Source organism: Aotus nancymaae, unplaced genomic scaffold, assembly GCF_030222135.1.
Source record: "Aotus nancymaae isolate 86718 unplaced genomic scaffold, 86718_ANA_hifiasm-v0.15.2.pri h1tg000017l, whole genome shotgun sequence".
NCBI classification, from domain to species: domain Eukaryota; kingdom Metazoa; phylum Chordata; class Mammalia; order Primates; family Aotidae; genus Aotus; species Aotus nancymaae.
The window spans coordinates 15,643,900-15,669,393 of NW_026988429.1; the positions used below are offsets into that span (position 1 = coordinate 15,643,900).

Sequence of the window (25,494 nt, forward strand, 5' to 3'; positions counted from 1 at the left end):
GATATCCCCTTTATCGTTTTTTTTGCATCTATTTGATTCTCTCTTTTATTAATCTGGCTAGTGGTCTATTTTGTTGATCTTTTAAAAAAAACAGCTCCTGGATTTATTGATTTTTTTTGAAGGGTTTTTGTTTCTCTATCTCCTCCAGTTCTGCTCTGATCTTAGTTATTTCTTGTCTTCTGCTAGGTTTTGAGTTTTTTTGGTCTTGCTCCTCTAGCTCTTTCAATTTTGATGATAGGGGTATCGATTTTAGATCTTTCCTTGCTTCTCATGTGGGCACTTATTGCTATATAATTTCCTCTAGATACTGCTTTAAATGTGTCCCAGAGATTCTGGTATGTTGTGTCTTCATTCTCGTTGGTTTCGAAGACATCTTTATTTCTGCCTTCATTTCATTGTTTATCCAGTCAACATTCAAGAGCCGGTTGTTCAGTTTCCATGAAGCTGTGTGGTTCTGAGTTAGTTTCTGAATTCTGAGTTCTAACTTGATTGCACTGTGGTCCAAGAGACTGTTTGTTATGATTTCCATTCTTTTGCATTTGCTGAGGAATGATTTACTTCCAATTATGTGGTCAATTTTAGAGTAGGTGTGATGTGGTGCTGAGAAGAATGTATATTCTGTGGACTTGGGGTGGAGAGTTCTGTAAATGTCTATTAGGTTTGCTTGGTCCAGGTCTGAATTCAAGTCCTGGATATCCTTGTTAATTTTCTGTCTCGTTGATCTGTCTAATATTGACAATGGGGTGTTAAAGTCTCCCACTATTATTGTGTGGGAGTCTAAGTCTCTTTGAAAGTCATTAAGAACTTGCTTTATGTATCTGGGTGCTCCTGTATTGGGCGCGTATATATTTAGGATCGTTAGCTCTTCTTGTTGCATTGATCCTCTTACCATTACGTAATGTCTTTTGTCTCTTTTGATCTTTGTTGGTTTAAAGTCTATTTTATCTGAGATGAGAATTGCAACTCCTGCTTTTTTTTTTTTGCTCTCCATTTGCTTGGTAAATCTTCCTCCATCCCTTTATTTTGAGCCTTTGTGTATCCTTGCATGTGAGATGGGTTTCCTGGATACAGCACACCAATGGGTTTTGGCTTTTTATCCAATTTGCCAGTCTGTGTCTTTTGATTGGGGCATTTAGCCCATTTACATTTAGGGTTAATATTGTTATGTGTGAATTTGATCCTGCCATTTTGATGCTAGCTGGCTGTTTTGCCCATTAGTTGATGCAGTTTCTTCATTGTGTTGATGCTCTTTACCATTTAGTATATTTTTGAAGTGACTGGTACTGGTTGTAGGAACAACCAGTTTAGTTTCTATGTTTAGTGCCTCTTTCAGGAGCTCTTGTAAAGCAGGCCTGGTGGTAATGAAATCTCTGAGTACTTGCTTGTTCGTGAAGGATTTTATTTTTCCTTCATTTATGAAGCTTAGTTTGGCTGGATATGAAATTCAGGGTTGAAAGTTCTTTTCTTTTAGGATGTTGAATGTTGGCCCCTACTCTCTTCTGGCTTGTAGAGTTTCTGCTGAGAGATCTGCTGTGAGTCTGATGGGCTTCCCTTTGTGGGTAAACCGACCTTTCTCTCTGGCTGCCCTTAGCATTTTCTCCTTCATTTCAACCCTGGTGAATCTGATGATTATGTGCCTTGGGGTTGCTCTTCTTGAGGAATATCTTTGTGGTGTTCTATGTATTTACTGGACTTGAATGTTGGCCTGCCTTGCTAGGTTGGGGAAGTTTTCCTGGATAATATCCTGAAGAGTATTTTCCAGGTTGGATTGATTCTCTCCGTCACATTCAGATACACCTATCAAACGTAGATTAGGTCTTTTCACATAGTCCCATATTTCTTGTTGACTTTGTTCATTCCTTTTTACCCTTTTTTCTCTAATCTTGCCTTCTCATTTTATTTTGTTGAGTTGATCTTCGACCTCTGATATCCTTTCTTCTGCTTGGTTAATTTGGCTGTTGAAACTTGTGTATGCTTCACAAAGTTCTCGTGTTGTGTTTTTCAGCTCCATCAATTCACTTATATTCCTCTCTAAGTTGTTTATTCTCATGAGCATTTTGTCAAATCTTTTTTCAAGGTTCTTAGTTTCGTTGCATTGGGTTAGAACATGTTCTTTTAGCTCACAGAAGTTTCTTATTACCCACCTTCTGAAGCCTGATTCTGTCAATTCATCACACTCATTCTCCATCCAGCCTTGTTCCCTTGCTGGTGAGGAGTTATGATCCCTTGTAGGAGGAGAGGTGTTCTGATTTTGGGTGTTTTCATCCTTTTTGCACTGGTTTCTTCCCATCTTTGTATATTTATCCACCTGTCGTCTTTGTAGTTGTTGACTTTCAGATTGGGTCTCTGAGCGGACGTCCAGTTTGTTGATGATGAAGTTATTTCTTTCTGTTTCTTAGTTTTCCTTTTACCAGTCAGGCCACTCTGCTGTAGGACTGCTGAGGTCCACTCCAGGCCCTGCTTGTCTGGGGATCACCTGCAGCAGCTTCAGAACAGTAAGGGTTGCTGCCAGTTTCTTCTGCTATCTTTGTCCCTGAAGGATACCCGCCTGATGTCAGTCTGAGCTCTCCTTTATGAGGTGACTCTTTGGATATACGGGGGTCAGGGAGCTGCTTGAGGAGACAGTCTGTCCTTTATAGGAGCTCAAATGCTGAGCTGTGAGCTCCGTTGTTCATTCAGAGTTGCTGGGCAGGTATGTTTAAGTCTGTTGCAGCTGAACTCATAAACCCCCCTTTTTTTTTTTTCCCAGGTGCTCTGTCCCGGGAAGTTAGGGCTTTATTTATGAGTTTCTGTTGTGCTGCTTGCTTTTTTCAGGGCTGCCCTGCCCAGCGAGGAGGCAGCCTAGTCACTGCCTGCAGAGGCTTTGCTGAGCTGCTATGGGCTCCGCTCAGCTGCTGTGTGAACTTCCCTGCAGTCCTGTTTATACGGGTGTAGTTAGAAGTGCCCTCTGCAATGGCGGCCCACCTCTGTAATGGCAGGCTGCCTCGGCAACGGTGGGCTGCCTCAGCAATGACGGGCTGCCTCCATATCAGTGGAGTGCCTTGGTAATGGCGGACGCCCCTCCCCCACAGACCTAGACCATCCCGGGTTCAGCTGTGCTTGCTGTGAAACTCTCTTTTCTTTTTTCTTTCTTTTGTTGTTTTTTTTTGTTTTTTTTTTGAGACGGAGTTTTGCTCGTTACCCAGGCTGGAGGAAACTCTCAATCCAGAGCATTTCAGATTGCTGTTTTTTTGTGGGAGTGGGACCAGCCGAGCCTGATCACCTGGCTCCCTGCCTCAGAGCCTTTTTTTTTTTTTTTTGTCTCCCAGGTATTCCAGTCGCCTGTTGAAAAGGCACTGGGATCTGTGTGATTTCCTGTGTGGCAACCCACTGCGCCTACGCCTGCTGAAACAGCCGCACTGAGATTCGTGGTGCTTTTTTGCCTGGGAATCTCCTGGCCTGGCTCCCTGTTTCAGTCCTCTTTTCTATCAGTTGAATGGGTGACTCTGTCTTCCCCGAGCTCCAATCGCCAGCTAAAACAGTGCCCGGACCCATGTATTTTGTATGGAGAACCGCCGCACCAGGGTGCCGGCCAAAACAGCCGCCCCGGCGGAAACAGCCGCGCCGCCACGCAAGCCAAAACAGCCGTGCTGGCGACCCATGGGGCTCCTCTGCCTGGGAATCTTCTGGTCTGTGGGCAGTAAAAATCCATCTGGAAATGTGGCTTCCACTCACCCTCCACGCTTTCACTGGGAGCTGCAATCCTGAGCTGCTCCTAATCGGCCGTCTTGGATCCGTCGCCCAGCTAATTTTTATATTTTTTGATAGACATAGTGTCTTACTGTGTTGCCCAAGCTGGTCTTGAACTCCTGGAAAAAGCTATCTTAAGATGAGAACTGCTCTAGACATATCTCTTGTGTCAACTTATATTAAAATGTCTTTCATGTTTTATTATGGAATATGAAACAAAAAATAATAAAGAGAATTTTTTTAAATGATAATGTTTTTAATGCATCTTTTGCTATCTCTCAGAATAAATGGGATGCCGGAAGTGCAAGACATGAAGCTCATCACTCCTGTACGGCGTTCGTCGAGGATAGAGCGAGCAGTGTCCCGCTACCCGGAAATGCTGCAGGAACATGATTTAGTAGTGGCTTCTCTTGAACTTTTAGAAGTGGAAGAAACAACATGTTTTATATTTCGTAGAAATTAGGCTTTGCCGGTAACATTGGGGTTTCAAATCCCTGAATCATAATTTCTTGATGCTTTTTTAAAAAAAACATGTTTTAAAGCCTCCATAAGACAATAAATATTCTTGTCCAAATGACCTGGAAAAAAGTGTATTAATAGAGAGGCATCATGGATGCAGATTACGGATGCTCAGAATTTAAGTAATTCACTGGGCTTATACTCTCAAATTTTATCTCCCTATGGGAAGATCTTTGCTTTATGTGTGTAAGACCAGTTTGCCAGTTTTACAGTATACATAAATTTCAAACTTTTGAATGTTAATTTACCCTACAACTATGATAAAAATGTATACTTTATTGATCTACTTTAATCCCAACGTAATTTTTTACATCAGAAGGTTGGTCCCACAATATAATGGGACTTTCCTTTCTGCGTCCGATACCTTAGCAGAGAGGGCAAATCCTTTCATCGTGGAAAATCTGAACTTTGACCCTGGCTTAACAGGCTGAATGGACCTTGACAGATGGCCAAGTCAGAACCCCTCATTTCACAGATGAGTTTCTACCAGCTGTGCCTTTGCTCAGAGATCACCAATTTATGTGTGATCTTTGACTTCCAACACAGTATCCTTGCAAATGAGAGAGAATTCTTGTTTTTCCTATGCCAGGTCTCAGATGAAACACAATCCTGAATTGGCATGGTCATCTAGCTTTTATATCCAAACCTAGTTTTTGCATTTGTTACTCAGAAACCCTTCAAATAACAAAAGGGGCAGGGGAGAGGGGTGGGGAGTGGACACTTGCTTCTTCATTTCTTTGCTCTGCTAGGGGATAGCTGGCCTGAGAAGGCAGTGCAAGCCCCGGAGACTGTTAGGTTGCTTTTTCTTCCTCCTGGGCAACTACTTGTGGAAAAGTAAAATCAGTCATTATGTAAATATAATGTGTAGAAAAATCTAGTCAACATATTTTAAATCTTAGCTTTCTTAATATTTAAGTATTAGCTTTTAAAAAAACATTAAATTTTTATTAGTTCCCACTTGTTTATCTTTATGATAGAAAACTGTGATAATGCTTTGCATAGAGAATTAGGAGTTTGTCTAAGGTTACACCAGTTGGCTGTCCCAAGAGACCTCACAAGGACCATTCATTACCAAGGAGAATGTACTTTGATCAAGGGTCTGTCAGCCTCACCCAGAACTAGATTTTTTCATTGTAAGGGAAGCAGATCTATTTCTGAAAATCAGATTTATAATAACAGTGCTCAAAAAACTATGAGCTACAAACCTGTAATGCCAGCAGACTTTCAGTAAGAGATAGACTCTTATAACTCAATCATGGAAAAACAAATAATTAAAAATGAGCAAAGGACCTGAACAGACATTTCTCCAAAGAAGACATTAAAAATGGCCAATAGGTATATATATGAAAAGGGGTTCGGCATCACTAATCAGAAGAATAATGTAAATTAAAACCACTTTGAGCTATCACCTTACATCTGTAAGAATGGCTATTAACAAGAAGCCATGAGGTAAATGTTAATGAGATTGTGGAGAAAAGAGAAGCCTAGTACACTGTTGGTGGGAATTTAGACTGGTGTAGCCATTATGGAAAACTATGGAGACTCCGAAAGAAATTAAAAGTAGAACTGTTATCTGACCCTCTTCTGAGTAGGTATATACCCAAAAAGATGAAATCATTGACCTGGCACAGTGACTCAACGCCTGTAATCCCAGCACATTGGGAGACTAAGGTGGATGAATCACCTGAGGTCAGGAGTTCCAGACCAGCTTGACCAGACAGGCGTCTATAATCCCAGCTACTTGGGAGGCTGAAGCAGGAGATTCGCTTGAACCCAGGAGGCAGAGGTTGCAGTGAGCTGAAATAGTGTCACTGAGCTCCAGCCTGGGTTACAAAGTGAGACTCTGTCTCAAAAAAAAAAGATGAAATTACCACCTCATAAAGATATCTGCACTCCCATGTTTGTGGCAGAGTTAATAGCCAAGATCTGGAAACAACCTAAATGCCCATCAATGGGCAAATAAAAGAAAATGTGGCATATGCGTGCCATGGAATAGTATTGATCCTTGGAAAAGGGGGAGTTCTTGCCATCTGCTACAACATAGGTGGACCTGGAGAACATTATGCTAAGTGAAATAAGCCAGACACAAGGAAATAATACTGCATGATCATGTGGAATATTTAATTTTTTAAAAAAGAACTCAAGTATACAGAGAAACATTACCACAGATTGGGGAAGAGGAAATAGGAAGATGTAGGCCAAGGATACAAAATAGCAGATAAGATGAACAAGTCTAGAGATTGGGCTAAAATTAATACAATTGTATTAGGGGTTTTTGTTAAATAAGTAGATTTTAGCTGCTCTTATCACACAAACAGATGTTAATCTGCTTTACTTTAGCAACCATTTTATTATCGATGTGTATCCCATAGCATCATGTTGTAAATCTTAAATATACCTAATAAAATTGTCACCAAAATGCAGGAATTAGACTTAACTTTACCTGTGAAGCCAAATAATGCTCAGAGGGCTGCTTAAAGATCACAAACTCTGAACATGGGACTTAGAGGAATCAAATATTCAAAATCACCAGGCTTAAAGAATCTGAAGCGAGTCCTTTCATATTAGGAATATTCTTGCCTCAGATCTCAGACACTGTCCTAAGTTCGTTGACCAGGTCCTCATGATTGATCTTGCACTGCCATCCGTTGCTTGTGCACTTATTTATTTTCTGGCTTCTCAAATGGTCCATGTTTGCCACCTGAATCTCTCCCCTGTGACCCCAGGCCTAGGAGTCAGTTGTCTCTTTATAGTGGTTTTACATCTCTCTCCTCAAAACCATTGTCTTGACATTACAGCTTAGTTCTCAAATGAGCAGTTTCATTTTATTTATTGTTAGTTCCTTGCAGGATGTCTCACAGTATTATCCTAGGTACTAACAATAACTGTGTGGGTTGAACTATTGGTATCTAATAATGTATGTTTCAAAATGGCAAATTGGAGGTTTTGAACAGCCTCATCAGACTGTAGAGTCTTCCAGACACAAAAAGATATGGATGGAAATGATTGCGGATGGTACAGCAGCTGCAAAATAACTGCACCCTAATTCTGGGGCTCTTTATAGATACTCAGTAACCCTCTTGTTTAGTAAATAGCTGCTCCTAGACATACAGAGCAGGAAGGAGGGAGAGTAGGAAGGAAAGAAGTGGGCCCTTAATCACTTGGGAAGAAGGTTCATAGGGAATTTTAGTGGAAATATGGGCTTCTGCAGAAATAAGTCCAGTGTTGTTCAGGGATGGCTTTTTAGAGGAGGTGAGTATAAAGCAAGTTTCAAAGAAAGAAAAAAAAGGGGATTATATACAGCATCTCTGTGCAGGATGACCTTGAACCAGAGGACAGAGCCGAGGCTTGATAGTTTGTATTTGTTAGTGCTCACTATGCCAGGAACTCGGCTGAGTCTTTTACATACTATAAAAACAGTTCCTGAGGCTGGGCGTGTGGCTCATGACTGTAATCCCAGACTTTGGGAAGTCAAGGCGGGCGGATCATTTGATGTCAGGAGATTCAGACCAGCCTGGCCAACATGGTGAAATGCCATCTCTACTAAAAATACAAAAATTAGCCAGGCGTGCTGGTACGTGCCCATAATCCCAGCTACTTGGGAGGCTGAGGCAGGAGAATCACTTGAACCTAGGAGGCAAAGGTTGCAGTGAGCCAACATCATGCTACTGCACTCCAGCCTGGGCAACAGAGCAAGACTCTGTCTCAAAACAAAAAGTTCTTGCCTGCCTGGCATGTACTCCCTCTTCTAATAAAAGCACCCCAGGCTGGGTGTAGTGGCTCACACCTGTAATCCCAGCACTTTGGGAAGCCGAGGTGAGCAGATCACTTGAGGCCAGGAGTTCACGACAAGTCTGGCCAACGTGATGAAGAGTCCAGTGGGGACCTGTCTCTACTAAAAATACAAAAATTGGCCAGGGGTGATAGAGTGTGCCTGTAGTCCCAGCTACTTGGGAGGCTGAGGTGGGAGAATCACTTGAACCTGGGAGGTGGAGGCTGCAGTGAGGCGACATCACGCCACTGCATTCCAGCCTGGATGACAGAGTGAGACTCTGTCTCAAAAAAAAAAAGCACCCACTTTCCCTACTATGACCACCTCTTTACCACTGACACTGTACGTGGTTTAAGAAGAATGGACTCAACCCCAGTATGAGCATATGACCCAGGCCTGGCAAATTCAAACTTGTTATCTCCCTGGCTAGTGGCACTGATTAGACGATGGGGTAGTGTCTCACAACCAGTGAGGTATCATTTCCCAGACTTTCATTAGAGATTTCCTGGTAGGGTTGCTGAAAAGATAAAGATAGAAATCTGGAGATTGGGGACAGCCATCTTATAACCTCGTAGACAAAACCTGCCAGAGAATAGTACTAACACGAATAAACTTGAGAGTTAGAGAGAACAAGGCTATGTTCAGTGACAGACATTAATGCTATGCCTAGAGCTGGACTAGCCCTGGACTTTTTAGTTATATGAGCCAATAAATTCTCTTTTTTCTTAAACCAGTTTCATTAGGTTTCCATCAGTTGCTAAAGAAAAAATCCTGACTAATGTACACACACACAAACACACACACACAGAGAGAGAGAGAGAGAGAGAGGCCTTATAATAGCATAGAAAACCCTTATTTAGTGCTTCCTCTGACCAAGTTCCGTGTCCGTTATCTCCCTATGCCCTTACAATTGTATGACTGTCATTTATTAACTACTCTGTTTCCATAACCATGTCATACAATAGCTTTATGACATGGTTATGGAAACAGAGTAGTTAATAAGTGACAGTCATGCAATTTCAAAGTCAGAGCTGTCTGGCTCCAGGTCCAGAACTTTTAGCTCCTATCTCTATTTAAAGTAAGAAAATGAGGACTAGGATAATGGTAAGGAAACAGCACATCTGAGCAAGAGAAATTATTCAACTCTTCCCAGTTTACCGAGCAGAAATCACTGTGACAGCCAAAGTACTGTCATTCATTCTACAAATAAATGATCACATTTTTACCACTAGTTCACTACCCCAGAGATGCTGCTTCTGTTCTCATTTCCTCACTGCTCAAGATGATGCCAGAATGAGGAAGTCGATTCAGCTGTTGTCACTACTCCCAAATGGAAATGCATCTCTCTCACATCAGCCGCCCAAGTGACAGCCCAGTGCTTATCTACTGCCAGGCCCAAGCTATGCCACTAACCATCCCTTGGGAGCAGCCTCATCCATGTGGCCAAAGAAGGCGTCCAACCAACTTCACTCTCCAGCCATTTGGAAGGAGAGAGAGAAGAAGGGGAAGGCACATCCCTCCTAAGGTCACAGATTGGAATTTGGAGCCATTACTTCTGTCCAGAATGTAGGGGCCAGAACTTGGTCACATGTCTCCACCCATTTAAAGAAAGCAGAGAAATGTCTATCAGATGGCCACATGCCCAGCTAAAAATTCTTCCAGAAATGGGAGATGACTGTCAGTGTCTGCACACAGTCTTGGAAATAATGGTGTGCTTCTAAGGTATAGATAAAACAGGAGTGTAGAGGTGACATCAGGTTTAAAAAAAACACTATCCGAATAGAAGTGTCTGTCCTACCTCCTACCCAGACACGTTCCTGAGATTTAGGAGCAGCATTCTAATCCAAAGCCTTACAGCCTTTTTCCACTTTCTCTTGTCTCACATCCTTTGCCCCACCCCTTTCCCCGCAGTTCTACAAGAGTAATAATAAACTGGGTGACATACATCATTCAGTAAAATACACAGTACACCGTAGATGCCAGAGACACAACAGTGAGCTAAAAGGACACTACCTTTTGGGGCTGAGAGTCCAGTGGGGACACATGTTAATCTAAGAACCACAGATGCAAGACAGCAAGGCCTGAGAAACAGAGGCCTGTGAGTGAGGGACTAAGGAGAAACTGGTCTAGACAGGGAGGTGAGCTGAGGGGAGAGCAGATGTAACCAGGAGAAGAGGCAGGGATTGGGCCTGGCAATAGGAAAAGCATAAGAAAGGCCCTCCTTCTCTCCTCTCCCTCCCTGGGATCCCCTAAGGCATTTCTGCCAAATTATTTATACCTCAGTCCTTTTCTGTATCCTCTCTAGCCTGGGTAGGAATTCTAAGAGTTGATTTTTGTAGTATTAGCTACTACACTATATTTCAGGCCCTTTCCAGAAAAGAAGGGGTCTAGGGTCTGAGCAGTTTTTCTGATAAATACTATCCTCTAGCCCTTGAGTATGAATCAAGTAAAGACACAGGCCAGTGAGACCTGCTGTTTGCCTGGAGAACCTGCCCCTACAGGCTCTGGGGCCTGAAAGTCAATCCAGGGAAAGGAAGAAAAGGTCTTAGCAGTGTCAAACCTGGACGCTTCTGAAATGCAAAGGAGATGTTTAAAAAAAAAAAAAAAAAAAAAAAGCCCAGGCTCAGTGGCTCACTCCTGTAATCGCTACACGTTGAGAGGCTGAGGCAGGTGGATCACTTGAGGTCAGGAGTTTCAGACCAGCCTGGCCAACATGGTGAAACCCTGTCTCTACTAAAAATACAAAAATCAGCCAGGTGCGGTGGAGTGTGCCTGTAATCCCAGCTACTCAGAGGTCGAGGCAGGAGAATCGCTTGAACACAGGAGGTGGAGCCAAGATGTGTCACTGCACTCCAGTCTGGGTGACAGAGTGAGATTCCATCTCAAACAAACAAACAAACAAAAGGTGAACTCTCTGATTCCATGGCCCATTCTCCCTTATTTATCCTCAGGTATCCCAAGTGTTGCCATTGTTTACCCACAGAAAATGAAGCTAATAAAGTGTGTCCTCAGACCTGTTCCTTCAAGGGTTCGCTTCATCATTTCAAACATGCAGATTCAAACTGTGTCTCCACAGAATGCCAGATGATGCCACTAATAGGCAAAAAGTGAATTGTATGAGTAAATTAAATTCAGTGGCATCAGAACAATGATGGTTCAGTGCTTTAGTACCACAGAGAAGCTTCTAACACACTCAAGAGTCAAGTTTTTAAATCATGAGTGTGACGTTTTGTGTGTTTTAATGCATGTATACAAGCTCGAAGACATTTGGGCTATCTCATTTAACATATTTTATATTGAATAAAAGAGCAGTTAGTGGAGAAATCTATAGCCAATCGGGTTGTATTGTTCTTACTAGTAACAGAATCAGAAGTGCACAGAAATAATATTTTTAAAGGATAAGTTTAAAAATAAAATTGGATATGATACATAACGTGTTCAAGAGAAGCAGGTAAAATAATTTCACTTGTACACACATTTCCAAACATCTCAAAGACCATGGGGGATGCCTTCTAGGTTAAGAGCAACAGTCCCTCCTCCCTAAAAGAAGTGTTTGTGGGCTCCAAATCTGCTACATTTAGGAGATTTCAATACAGTTACTTTTTCCTTCTATACTTCTGTTATCCAAAAAATATCTCAAGTAGAAGATGACCTGTGATGCCAGACCATGTCCGGGACTCGGTCAGTAGCTCTCCTGGTCCTTGCTTCTCTCTTTGCCCTCAGCCTTATAAGAAACAAAGAAAGTGACTATGGATATTTTCTTCCCAAGCTTACACAGTGACTCCCAACCACAAGTAGGTAATGTGTCAAAATGCCTTAGGCTGGATCCTGATGGGGTGAGGAGGTAGAGGGATCGAACCACAGGCTTCCCCAGCAAGCCACTGTTACTGACAGGAGTGTGTCCAGCCCTCTGCTGGGCTAGGATAGAAAAAGAGATGCAAACCACTGATTAACGACTGTGAATGCACTTGAATTTTGAGCTTCTCCTAGGCAAGAATGAAGTAACTTACACTTTATTTTCTACACTGCCCGGGACACAGGAGGCACTCAATAAACACTGGTTGAAAGAACACTGTGCCTGGTACCACCCAGCTAAAGGGGACCCATGGAATGCACATCTTTTTCTTTCTTTCTTTCTTTTTTTAATTATACTTTGGGCTCAGGGCTACATGTGCACATCCTGCATCCTGCAGGATTGTTGCTTAGGTACATACATGCCGTGGTGGTTTGCTGTCTGCATCCCCCCAACCCACGTCGTTTACATCAGGCATTTCTCCCGGTGTTATCCCTCCCCATCCTCCCTGCCCCTGTCTCCCCTCCCCTCCCCGCCAACCAAGCCCAGCGAGTGTTGTTCTCTTCCCTGTGCCCAAGTGTTCTCATTGTTCATCACCCACCTATGAGTGAAAACATTTGGTTTTCTGTTCTTGCGTCAGTTTGCTGAGAATGATGGTTTCTAGATTCATCCATGTCTCTACGAAGGACACGAACTCGTCATTTTTTATGGCTGCATAGTATTCCATGGTGTATATGTGCCACATTTTCTTTGTCCAGTCTATCATTGATGGGCATTTAGGTTGATTCCCGGTCTTTGCTATGGTAAACAGCACCGCAACGAACATACGTGTGCATGTGTCTTTATAAAAGAACAATTTATAATCCTTTGGGTATATACCCAGTAATGGGATTGCTGGGTCAAATGATGTTTCTATTTCTAGATCCTTGAGGAATTGCCACACTGTCTTCTATAATGGTTGAACTAATTTACACTCCCACCAACAGTGTAAGAGTGTTCCTTTTTCTCCACATCCTCTCCAGCATCTGTCATCTCCAGATTTTTTAATGATTGCCATTCTAACTGGCATGAGATGATATCTCAATGTGGTTTTGATTTACATTTCTCTAATAATCAGTGATGATGAGCATTTTTTCATGTGTTTCTTGGCCTCATATATGTCTTCTTTCGAAAAGTGTCTGTTCATATCCTTCACCCACTTTTGAATGGGTTTGTTTGTTTGTTCCTTGTAAATCTGTTTTAGTTCTTTGTAGATTCTGGATATTAACCCTTTGTCAGATGGATAGAGAGCAAAAATTTTTTCCCATTCTGTTGGTTGCCAGTTCACTCTAATGACTGTTTCCTTTGCTGTGCAGAAGCTGTGGAGTTTGATTAGGTCCCATTTGTCTATTTTGGCTTTTGTTGCCATTGCTTTTGGTGTTTCAGTCATGAAGTCCTTGCCTGTGCCTATGTCCTGAATGGTTTTGCCTAGGTTTTCTTCTAGGATTTTTATGGTGTTTTAGGAATGCACATCTTTTAAACTGAGCCCCCAGAAAGTCAAGGTAGGAACAGAAACCCTTATGTAAGACTTGAGGGTGCAGAACCCAATGAGGAACCCAGGCATCCAATCATGTCTCAGCTCAGAGGCAAGTCAGGCCACGCAAATTGTCAAAAGATCTGAAGCTAGAGCCACTAGTTATTGATGTTAACAAAGCCTGTCTAGGAAGGAAGCCTCGGTGTGGAAGAGGGCATGTCCTGCAACCTCTCCTGGAGTGAGTAAGTTATATTGATTGGCCAAAAGCAGTCTGTAGAGGTGCAGGGCCCAAGAATCAACAAACCACTGCTGAGCAGAACCTGTCACCCTTTTGGATCCAATGCCGCTTTTTTTTTTTTTTTTCTTTGAGACGGAGTCTCGCCCTGTTGCCAGGCTGGAGTGCAGTGGTGCAATCTTGGCTCTCTGCAACCTCCGCCTCCTGGGTTCAAGTGAGTCTCCTGCCTCAGCCTCTCGAGTAGCTGGGACTACAGATACCCACCGCCACGCCCAGCTAATTTTTGTATTTTTAGTAGAGACGGGGTTTCACCATGTTGGCCAGGCTGGTCTTAAACTCCTGACCTCAGATGATCCGCCCGCCTCAACCTCCCAAAGTGCTGGGATTACAGATGTGAGCCACCACACCTGGCCCCCATGCCCCATTTTAAAAACAAATATTTAACTTCCACTTTTCCATCCTGAATTGAAATTCATCAATACAATTATCATCTCTATCATTTAAAATAACGAGATAATACCCTAACTATAACAAAGGAGAAATAAAAAGAAAAGCAATTTACAATAAAATAATATGTATTTTTACATGAATAATCAGGAATTACTATGCTTGCAGACAAAAAAAAAAAAGCCCCCCCACCAATTGCCTCATGCGCCCTGGGGTTGATACCACCCCACTGGGAACCACTGCTCTAGCCCATGGGAGCCCAAGCCACAGACACCCTCAGCCACAGCCACTCACCCTCTGGCTGCAAGATAGGAGGCAGGAGGCAAGGTCCAGATTGGCCCATTCTTGCTACACAGCCGACTCATGTGGCATCTGTAGGGATAAATGCAGATGGAGGCAGAGTACTCTGTTCTGGGTCCGGCCTTCCAGGATTCCTCAGCTATGCACAGCCTCCCCTGCCCACAGCTGCCAGCTTCCTGCCCAACAATCAGAGGACGGTGCCTCAGAGGAATAACAGGGGCAGGAAGGTTCTGGCAGCTGGACTTCACTTCCTCAAAAATCCCAGGCCAAGGCCAGGCACGATAGCTCACACGTGTAATCCCAATACTTTGGGAGGCCGAGGCAGGTGGATTGCTTGAGCCCATGAGTTCAAGACTAACCCAGGCAACATGATGAAACCCTGTCTCTACAAAAACACAAAAGTTAACCAGGCATGGTTGTGCCTCAGCCTCCCAAGCACAGCTGTAATCCCAGCTACTTGGGAAGCTAAAGCACAAGAATTGCTTGAACCCAGGAGGTAGAGGTGGCAGTGAGCCGAGATTAAGCCACTGCACTCCAGCCTGGGCAACAGAGCAAGACTTGGTCTAAAAACGAAAAAAAAAAATCCCAGGCCAGCAAGGTTGACAAGGTCAAATTTCTTTAAATGTTTCACCTCGTCACTTTTGGGCAGAGGGGACAATGTGTTCTTCACCTGTCTGGTCTCTACTTTAACAATAATATCTACCAGCACAGATGGCTATGCCTGATCCCCCAGCTTCGCCCGGAGCTCTCTGGTCCAGCCCATCTAAGAGCCCAGAGATGAGATGAGGCTGCCCAGTGAGAGCCAGTTCCCACAAACGTGCGGCAGCACAGTGCAGGGGACAGAGTGTGACCCCCTAGAGCCTGACATGCTCAAATCCCAGCTCTGTGGTCCACTAGCTGTATGACAGCAAGTCACTTAGATTTTCTGTGCTTTCTCGCCAATGGTAAAATGAGGAGGATAAAATCTACCTCGCTGAGTTATATTGAGCATTAAGCATAATCAATGAAAAGCACCCAGCCCAGTGCAAGAAACACCGCAGACATTCAATAAATGGTTTTTCCCCTCTCAAACATCTGGAAGGCAGCCAAGGGCAGCAGGGAAAGCAGGCGGCAGGTAGCCTCAAAGACTTAGCTTCAAGTCCAGATCCTAAACTGCAGGCTCTACATCTTATAAAATGGAATGATGATGCCATCTTGGGAGGGCTGACACATGCAGGTTCCAGGGAAGCCCTGCGCTGGCCAGTCCCATGACTCCTAACCCTCGCCCAGTGCCATCATGGCCGCCTCTACCTCCCTGCTCTCATCCCAAAAGCATCCTCCGGTCTCCCAGAGAAAAAGCAGCCAGAGCAGATTACTGTATTATCTGATGCCTCCTCGGAAGCCACTGTATGTTTACTGAGGGTAGGAGGACTGTGCCTTCCTCCTTGCAACTGGTATCCTTTCTACCAAGGAAATGATGAGATAGTGTGGTCTCAATCTAACGCAGGAGTTAAGGTTGAGCATAAGGAAGAACACCCCCGCAGAGGCATCTTATCTATATAAACCTAACTCTTCCCATGCATTTGTTAAGACCTGGACAGTTATCTGCAAGACTGTGACCCCATTGAGTCTGAAGGTGGAAGATTGGGTCTGGTGACCTTGCGAGCTCCTAGCAAGGCTGGGGACCAGTGGGTCCTTCTAGGATGGATGTTCAGGGACAGTCGTGGAGATTCTTCAGGGACCCAACAACTCTGGGGCAGCCTGAAACAGTGACCTGAGTGGGTGGTACAGGAAGTTGAAGCAAGTGGCAGCGTAGAGGTTGGCGTAGCGCATCAGCTGGCTGGAGAAGACTGTCTGGTGGAAACCGCAGTGGAACAGGCTGCCCGTGGTGCTGTAGCACAGGTCCCACTGCCGGATGTCCTTCTGGCCAGAAGAGCAACACGCTGAATTGAAATCCCAGCCCACATGGTCCTGCCGTCACCTTCTCCCTTTCTGGGCAACCCTGGCCTCCCTGGGCCTCTCACTGGGGGACACTGAGGCCCGTGCCCCTTTGTAGGGAAGAAGCAGCATGTTGTAGACCTACAGGCTGCACATTTGGCTTTTGGAGGTGGGGCAGCTCCCTACTTTCCCACAGGCACTGCTCCAGCTTTCCCTCACAGTTACCTGCCTGGCCCTGGAGATGGACCACCCAGGACTAAACCCACAGCCTCATTTACCTTATGAGTCCAACAGAGGACTTGGCAAAGGCCGCACCCCAGCCCCACTTCCACCTTCCTATCAGGTCCCACCCTGCCACCAGGCCCTGCTTTTAGAGCCTAGAGAACAGTCTCAACATTTACTCCCAAGGTGACCCCTCTCTGAGGCTCAGTTTCCTCATCAGTAATATAAAGGTGACAATCCGTGCTCCATCCACCTCATAAGCCTGTGGGGAAGATCAGACAGCTGTGCTTTGTAAAAGGCTCTGCAAAGACCCTTTGTGATGGGCCCCAGCTGGACTGGGATGACCAAGTGGCCTGACTCCCTCCACCTGGTCAGCCATGGGACATCCAGCTTTTTGGTGGCTGGTCAGTAATGCCACAAGGGAACGTTGTCCTTTCTTCTCTTTTCCCAGGACGCTGGGCTCACTGGTCCTCAATCACATTTCCTATCAGTACTGGCTAGTCAGTCAATAAGGGCCCAGCCAGCATGCAGGCACTTCTTAGGCAGGGTGATTGACAAGGACTGCAGGACTGGAGGCAAGGCCTGCAAATCAGGCTCAGCTCAGCCCTTCAACAGGGCACCGCTGCCCTTTGGAATGTTGGCCAGCAGAGGGCGCTGGCCAACAAGAAAGGTAGAGCCCAGGCGATGTTGGGGAGAATCAGGTAACTGGGCCTTTGGCACAGGGGACGCAGGCTCCGCCGCCACTGGGCCTGGTCCCCTGCTCCCTCGACACCCAGCTGTCACCTGGATCTCTCTCTTGGTGAAGTTGATGACTTGCAGCTCACAACTGCTCCCATCTATGTGCCTGGTACAAAAATATCCTGGTAACCAAGGGGAGGCACAGAGCTTGAGTGCCAGGACAGTCTCCTTAGACCCCCACAGGGGTTGGATGGAAGACGCCGTGCAAGCATCCAGTGTGGGTGCCGGGCTGGGTGTGTGCACACGTGCGAGGGAAGGTCCCTGAGTTCTGGACAGGTTCGGAGGAAGGGCCTAGAGGTCACAGAGTGTGAGCAGTCCCAAGGGGGTGAGAGGGGTCCCCACATCCAGTTTGCTAGGGAAGCCCAGCCTGAAACAGATCTTGATGTCCTGACAACCTTGTCCAGGACCTCGCTGCCAGTCAGGGATGTGAGCCACTGTCCCTCCATCCCTCTCCCCGCCCCCCATCTTACCCCCAGAAAGGCCAGGGTCTCACTGATATAGGTCCATCAGGCACGTGTCCAGCCTCTTCAGCTCCTCCTACCGCTCTGAAAAGCCACTAGGGGTCAGTGGGGGTGAGTGATGGCCTGTGTCACCCACTGGCCCTACCGGCCTGTGTATGCCCTGGCCCAGCTGTGGACTTGCGCTCCCCCAGCTGTGTGCATAACACCCCTGGCCCCTTACATCAGGTGAGGCTCTGCCCAGACTGAAGCAGGGACAGCATAGGCCCCGTAGGCCCCAAGGGATGGGTGAGGTAGCCAGGTGACTTTCCCAAGGTCACACAGCAATGACTCAAACCTAAAGCCTCAGCTGTTAGGACAAACCCAGATTGTGTGGGCTCACACGACTCCCTGCCCTGGAGGATGACTTCAAGTCCTTCCTGGATGGAGCCTGTGTACCTTCCACCCACTGAACGTCCTCAGGGCGGGTGGGGAGAGTGGGGTCAGGTGCAGGAGGAAAGTGCAGCCTACAGAAACAGCACAGGACTCTGGGGTCAGGAGATGCAGATTTGACTTTCAGCTTTGCCCCTACTGGCTGTGTGACTTCAGACAAGCTGCTTACCCTCTCTGGGTGTCTGTTTCCTCCCTCAGAAACAACAGAGTGGCCAGGATTCCTGGCCCCCACGGGGAAAGGGAGAAGGCAGTGCTGGGGCATCTGCAGGGGCAGCCAGTGCCCTCTGACTGTTCCCGACCCCAGCAGCTCACCCTTCTCCAGGGCCCAGATGTCCAGCTCCCAGGACAGCTCAGGAACCACCAGGCAAGTCTGCCAGCTCTGCCACGTCTTGGACTTGAGAATGTTCCCAAGAATGTGGTCCCCAGTGTACAGGATGTCCTTCCCCAAACCCCAAGGAGCTCACACACCATGTTGGACAAGCTTGCCCCACCAAGCGAGGACAGACTCCTTCACCCTTCCTGCCTTGGGGCAGTGACTTGGGGCAGGTGAGGGGCCTGGGAAGGAGTGGGGGCGTGATGGGAGCTGATACCTCCACAGTAGACAGCATAGTGCTGGTGGGGCCCTGTATAGGTGCCCACGCCTAGCTTCCCCAAGTCCTAGAGGGGCAGAGGGGTGCCCTGGAGCCAGGAGAACCGCATATTTGGTCTCTAACTAGGGAGCGTCGGAGGAAGCTGGTAGCGGCAGAGGTAACGGCCGGGGCGGAGGGGCGTGGGAGGAGGCAGCAGAGGGCCCTGAAGGAGGCCTCTGCCTCCCTGCCTCCAGGAACAAATAGGCCAGCAGAGCTGCTAGCCACAAAGGCAGGTCAAGTCTAAGGGGCAGTCAGGCTGCCCTCCCCAATTATGGTCCATGGACCTCTGCACCTGCCATTACCATGTTGACCCTCCCTTCCACAAAGAAGCAGGGCTGCTGCGTGTCCACCATGATCAGGTCAAAGTAGGACCTCCAGGTGCTGGCCGAGGCTTCAGCCTGCTGGGGGTGCACACGGGCCGCACACACACAGCCTGGTAAATCTGACCTTGCTACAGCCGGTCACCCATCACAGCCTGCCCTTTCCCCACCAACCTCCCAGGCGGATGGGACCTCTCCAGCCCCTGGGAATCAGGTCTTGCTGCCCAGCATCCCCAGCCACTCTGGGCACTAGAAAGGGCTCAAAAGGAACTTATGGAGGTGGGTGTCAGTCATCATGTGCACTCTCAGGCCAGCCTCCAGAGCCCCTCACAGCACAGTCAGAGACCTGGGGACAGGTGGCACCAGCACAGCTACCAAGTTAGGGGCCTGCTGCCTGCCCCATGACACTTGATCACTCCCAGGCCCCAGCACCCCTCCCCTTGGCCTGCCATGCCCTTATCTCACCCCCTTTCTACCACCCCTCCCCACATACCTGACTGCCTCCTGTCGTCCCCAAAGGCTCCTCCCAGGGCCTGGCTGAGATCACCAGCCTCCTACCCACTGGGGAGCTTCCACTCATGAGAAATGACCACTCATACACTCGGGTCTTGCTCAAAGGGAGGCTGGACATGGGAGAGGCCCTCGGCATCGTGGTGTGGCCTGGTGCCCCCGGCCCCCTGCATAGCCCACCCCAGCTGTGCATGCAGCACTCCAGCAGTCACCCCACTGGTGCTGAACAGGTAGGTCACGATGGCCTGGCAAGGACAGGGCAGGGTCAGGACACCAAGCTTGGGCCACCGCCTACCTCTGCCCTTACTACCATCCCCCGGCACCCTGGTGCCACAGGAGCAAGACGGTGAGAAAGTTGCTCATTCCCCTGAGGCCTTGAAAGGCCAAGAAATGGAGCCCAGGAGACCAGTCCAGTGTTGGGGGTAGAAGGGTCATGGCTCATCCCGCCCCTCACTGTTGTTTGCAATGCCTCCGTGTCCCCAGAGGCCAGGAAGGAGGCCGAGGGCCCACCCCTCGATACACGCACTCACGTCGGCGTAGTTGTACCTGCCGTTGGTGACCAAAAACACTTTCCCAACCTCCTTCATCTTCTGCAGCAGCACGGGAGGTGTGCCTTGGGCGGAGATAGAGGGACTTGCAGGGGTGGGACTCCAGGCGCTGCCCTGGGATCCCCTCCTCAGGTTTCAGCCTTCTGGGAGCCACCCCAGCCCAGGCAGGGAGGCACCAGGCCACACAGAAAGACCCTGAGCCACCTGGGAGCAGAGCTCAGCTTAAACCTGCAAGAAAGTCAGGGAAGGGTTGCAGGGAAAGCCCTGGGGCCCTGGGTCTGTGGCCATTGACATCCTTCTCCACGTACTTCTCCAAGTCCTCCAGGGTCTTCTCCTTGAGACAGCCCTGTAGGAGGGAGTAAAGGGCCATGTGTGTGTGTGTGCACGTGTGTGTGTGTCTGTGTGTGCATGTGTGTGTGTCTGTGTGCATGTGTGTGTGTGTCTCTGTGTGTCTCTGTGTGTGTCTCTGTGTGTGTGTGTCTGTGTGTGTGTCTCTGTGTGTGTCTGTGTCTGTGTGCGTGTCTGTGGCTTGAGGGATGTCAAGTCTTGAGGGATGTGTGTCTGTGTGTGTCTGTGTGTGTGTGTCTGTGTGTGTGTCTCTGTGTGCTTGTGTGTCTGTCTCTGTGTGTGTGTACCCACCTACATGTCTATGTCAAGATGAGGCGAATGAGCGGCTCTGGGAAGCCCAGACCAGATCACAGTCCTCAGTGGGAAGAGGATGGAAAGTCTATGGGGACTGGAGGCCGGAGGCTGCCCAGGAGAACCCAGAGCAGACAGGTCAGCGGTCCGGGGGTCCTGGAACACTCACTCACTCACTGGTGGATGCTATTCATGGCATCAGCCACATCCTGGAAGAGGCTCCAGAAGGACATGCAGAGGTTCCCATGCTGATATCTGGTGTCACAGCTGGGGCAGGCCAAGAGGGGATAGGGGATGCCAATAAGGGAGCCTGAGGTGACCTCCTACCCTGAGTGCTATACCAGAGCGACCCTACCAGCCACACTGGGGCCTTCAGTGGGCTTATGTCCCAGCCATTCTGGGAGGGGCATCACCTGGAGCTAAGGGTCACCCCTTGGGAGCAGCACCAGTGACAGGGTTGGGCGCCACCCTGCAGTAGAGGTCTTCCCACTGAGCCTCCTGGAACCCCTCAAGCCCCTTGGGGAACCCTTCAGGGGCTCTCCACCTTGGGGTTTGGTCCCTGAGCAGCGGCAGTGTGCTGCTGGTCACCCCAGGGCTGGGCAGTGCACAAGACACACTTGGTGTAACAGGAGCAGCCAGAGAAGAAGCCCACCAGGCAGGCACAGAGGTAGGTTTCTGGGGCAGACAGGCCAGTCAGTTGTCAGCCTAGGGACACAGGCAGCTCCCCACCAGGCCAGAGCTGGGCCCCTCAGGACCACCTCCCAGTGCCGCCAACCCTCCACCCACCAGGCAGGTTGAAGAGCGTGTTGAGGATGTGGAAGCGCTGCAGGTCGTCCCTCTGAATGAACTTGCTGGGGTAGAAGCTCCAGCTCTCTGCCCTGAGGAGGGGTAGGCTGGGTGCAGCCAATGCCCCCTCCCCAGTGCCTCCTAGAGGCCTGTCCAGGTTCTGGCCATCCCTTCCAATCCCCATGCATCCCTTCTGTGCTGAGCCTCCACCGTGGGCCTGCATCCTTCCTTCGTTCCCCCTTCTGCCCTCTCCTGCTGACCTGCCACCCTCCCGGCAACCTTTGTCCCTTACCCTGAGAGGAAGGTGAAGCCATGGCACCCAGCAGCACATTCCCGTGGGTGTCCACCTTCACAGGTTCCCACAGAGTGCATCAAACACCAGCTCCCTGCGGAGGCAGGGGTGGGGCGGCTGTGGGTGGGGGTACCAAGGCCAAGTGACCTCCCACCTGTCCTGAGTCACGCACCTGGTGGGGAAGGTGGGGTTGTAGGTATAGCACAGGATCTCGAGTGGGTACCCAATGCACACCAGGCGCTCCAGCAGCAGCTCGAAGTCTAGGGCCTCATAGGCAGGGGGCTTGTAGGCTTCAGGGGCCTGAGCAGAGTCAGGCGGTTGGTGCCTGGCTGCCCAACCCCTGCTCCCTCCAGCTCCCAATACACTGTGCTACAGCCCTCATACTTGCCAGAGTGTAGTCCATGTCAAAGCCAAAGCAACGAATCGTCCCCAGCATCAGGCTGCAGTTGACAAAAATCCGGGGGAGAAGGAGGAGGATGTTGGCATCAGCCCACCAGCGCCCCAGAATCCAAGACCTGAGGACGAAGTGGGTGGAAACCCAGCAGAGGAGAGCAGAGCACCCGCTGCAGCTGCAGAAAGGATGGGGGAAGTAGGTCAGGCCAAGCCAGGGCCCTGCCTGGACCCGTGTGTGTCTGAACGCAAGTGTGGGGGCAAGTGTGAGTGTGTGTGTAAGCGTGTGGGAGCGCACATGCAAGTGTGTGTCTGAGTGTGTGTGGGCAATCAGCAGCTTGCTGTCCCACCATGCAGACACGTTATGGGCATCTGCCCTTGTAAACAAGTATGTGCAGTTGTTGGTGCAAGGGTTGTCACCTTCTGAAATGGGGCCCCAGTGTCCAAATTCAGAGATGATGTGTTTGTCACTGTGTCCGTGGTGACGGGGAGAGATCTTGGTGGAGGGAGGGAAGTGAAGAATACCTCCGGCCAGAGTGTGTGTGGTCAGTTTCCTGACAGTTGCGGCACCTATGGAAGCGTGTCCCTTGTGAGTGCAAGTGTTCGTCTGCATTTTGGGTGTCTCCACAGCTGCGTATTTAAAGGAGTCCCTGTGTGCATGTGGGGTGTTTATAGGCTGAGACTCCTGGCCTCCACCTCAGGTGCCCATCTCACCACTGGTACCAGTCCTGCTTTGGGCCTTGAAGGGAGACCAGGCCCTTGGGCTCTCCCCGGTCCGTGCTGGCCATTGTCATCCAGAGTGAGGAGGAGGCAGGGGTCCCTTCCTCAGCCTCCTGCACACTACCAGTGGGGCCCAGCCACTCTCCTCTCCCTCAAAGCTTCAGGCACCACAGACCCAGCTGGCCCCACCCTGTTCCCATCTCCCCCAGCCCCTTTGAGGGAGGATTCAGTCAGAACAGGCTCTAGTATCTCATCCTTTTCTCTAGAGCGAAAGCAGCAATGATCTAGGAAGAGCAATTCCCGTCCACTATGTAGCCCTCCCCATTCCTAGGGCTTCTGCATCCACAGACTGCAGCGGCATGGAGGGTAGCAGAGAACCCAGAACGAGGCAACAACGGGATACAAAGGCAGGAGGCTCTGTGCTATACTAATGAGAGTCTTTCATAAAGAACTCAGTACTCTTGCTTTATGCACAATTCTAACACTTTCAGTTATCAAATTTCCCAGCTCAAGGCCATTTAGAGAAGACGTTGCTAGAAGCATGCCAAGGGCTGTAAGAATTGGGAAGAAAACTGGGATCTCAGAATGGGGGGCAGGGAGTACAAAAGAAAGTGTCAAAAAGCAGAGCCACTGGGGCCATTTAGTGCAGAGTTCCAAATACTCCCTGAGGGCCCATACCACTGGCTTCACAATGAAGCATGTGACTTCCATTTGGAGCGGTGACCTGGATCATCCAGAAAGACTTAACTGAGGTGGCAGGCCCTCTTTTAAAAAGAAGGACAAGGCCTGGGTGCGGTGGCTGCCACCTATAATCCCAGCACTTTGGGAGGTGGAGGCAGGTGGATCACTAGGTCTGGAGTTCAAGACCAGCCTGGCCAGCATGGTGAAACCCCATCTCTACTAAAATACAAAAATTACCCAGGCATGGTGGTACGTGCCTGTAATCCCAGCTACTCTAGAGGCTGAGGCGGGAGAATCGCTCAAACCCAGAAAGCAGAGGTTGCAGTGAGCCAAGATCATGCCACTGCTCTCCAGCCTGGGTGACAGAGCGAGACTCTGTCTCAAAAAAAAAAAAAAAGAAAGACAAGTTTACAGTCGGTTTCAGCACTTTCTCTCCAAAATGGCTAAACTAAATGAAGGTGGAACTCTTAAAAGGATAAAAGTTATCTGGAACAACAACAAGAAAACATATCTATGGAATAGCTCCTTCCTTGACAAAGCCAGACGAGCAACCACAGTTGTGCGCTGTGGAATATTTTTCCCAACAACAGACCGCATATGCCACTTAGTCCCATAAGATAATAAGGAGCTGAGCAACTCCTACGGCCTAGTGACGTCATCATCGTCATAACGCAAAGCATCACTCACATGCTTGTGATGATGCTGGCTGGGAGAAACAGGCTGCACCCTGCAGCCGAGGTGGTAGTAGGCCGTACAGTCTAGGTTTGTGTAAGTGCACTCTATGACATTGCACAGTGGTGAAATCGCCTAACAACACATTTTTCAGAACATATCCCTGTGGTCCAGCCCCACATGACTGAACTAGGATGGTGAGGCAAGGATATAGATGCTGTAGATGTGTTTCCCCATCAGATGGCGGAATGGAGGATGGATGGAGAGGTGGATGGATGCATGAATGAGTGAAAGGACAGACAGACAGTTGGATGGCTAGATTCATGGATAGACGGATTGATGGTTAGCAGGCTAAATACAGCAGCCTTCATGGAGGGTGTCAGGGGGAGAACTGAGCTTCAGAAATCAGAAGGCTGTCTGGAGTCCCTTCCACCCATTATTCCATGCTCTCTGCTTTTCTCATGGGAGCCCTTTAAGCCCCTTTTCCACATTGCCTGGTTCCTCTCTAGGTCAGAAAAGAGAAGGGGTCAATACCTGGTTAGGAGAAGTCTCTAGGAGTTGCTCAGCCCTTCCACTGGGAGGCATCATGGCAGCTGTACAAAACCTGCCTTTCCTATAGCTCAGTTTAGGCTCCATCTCAAAGTCTCTGCACCTGAGGGTGGTGAAGCCATCCAACAACGTTCAGGTGTGCTTCATCACTTCGGTGGTTTCTCAGGTCCCTTCTCTAGGTACCTCTCCTGTAGTTGACTCAACAATGTGGGACTTATGCCCAGCCACACTGGTCAATGGGAAGGGCTTCACTTCCTGGAGGGCCCTGGGTCCCCACATTGCTGTCTGTTGAGATAGCCACATCCCTGTTGAGTCTTTGGCTGGCATCATCTCTGCTACCATCTTAGGATATGGCTGCTTGTCCAGACCACAGAGTCCTTAGGATAACTGCATGTACAGCCAGGGAGGACTGCAGGCTGCTTGGTCCTGACCCCTGAGCCAATGCTAAGGGGCTTGATGCACTGACAGCCCCTTCAAGAAAAGGTGATTTGCTACCACAACAGTAAGTGAATGCTTGCCCTGTTTTTACTGTGTGCCAAGCCTCCCAATAGCCCCATGAGACAGGCTAACTGTTCACTGGATTGATGAATGATCAAACTGAGGCACAAAAGGGTTAAGCAACTCTCCCACACTTACCAGGCTGATAAATGGCAGAGCGGGACTGAGCCCAGCCAGCTGGACGC

At 48.4% G+C, this 25,494-nt stretch overlaps 3 protein-coding genes across 3 annotated transcripts in view; 2 read left to right on the forward strand and 1 right to left on the reverse strand.

Moving 5' to 3' along the window:
• LOC105704917 (cytoskeleton-associated protein 2-like) overlaps positions 1-4,535 on the forward strand; it is a 40,363-nt gene extending 35,828 nt beyond the window's left edge. Inside the window, exon 7 of the mRNA XM_064377974.1 lies at positions 4,012-4,535. Coding sequence (XP_064234044.1) covers positions 4,012-4,192 — 181 coding nt within the window. The 3' untranslated portion in view covers positions 4,193-4,535. The remainder of the gene's footprint in view (positions 1-4,011) is intronic.
• The window catches only part of LOC110568885 (cytoskeleton-associated protein 2-like), a 121,269-nt gene that overhangs the window by 4,722 nt on the left and 91,053 nt on the right, over positions 1-25,494 (forward strand). The gene's annotated exons all lie outside the window — the stretch shown is intronic.
• NT5DC4 (5'-nucleotidase domain containing 4) lies at positions 8,460-22,977 on the reverse strand. Its single transcript, XM_064377787.1, is given in 20 exon segments — positions 8,460-8,537; positions 14,303-14,380; positions 17,231-17,291; positions 17,679-17,730; positions 18,388-18,522; positions 18,525-18,554; positions 18,663-18,732; positions 18,989-19,102; positions 19,747-19,779; positions 20,065-20,147; positions 20,311-20,428; positions 20,895-20,988; positions 21,339-21,396; positions 21,508-21,614; positions 21,800-21,821; positions 21,824-21,859; positions 21,862-21,893; positions 21,972-22,089; positions 22,184-22,259; positions 22,906-22,977. Coding segments are annotated over 20 exon segments (1,467 nt in total).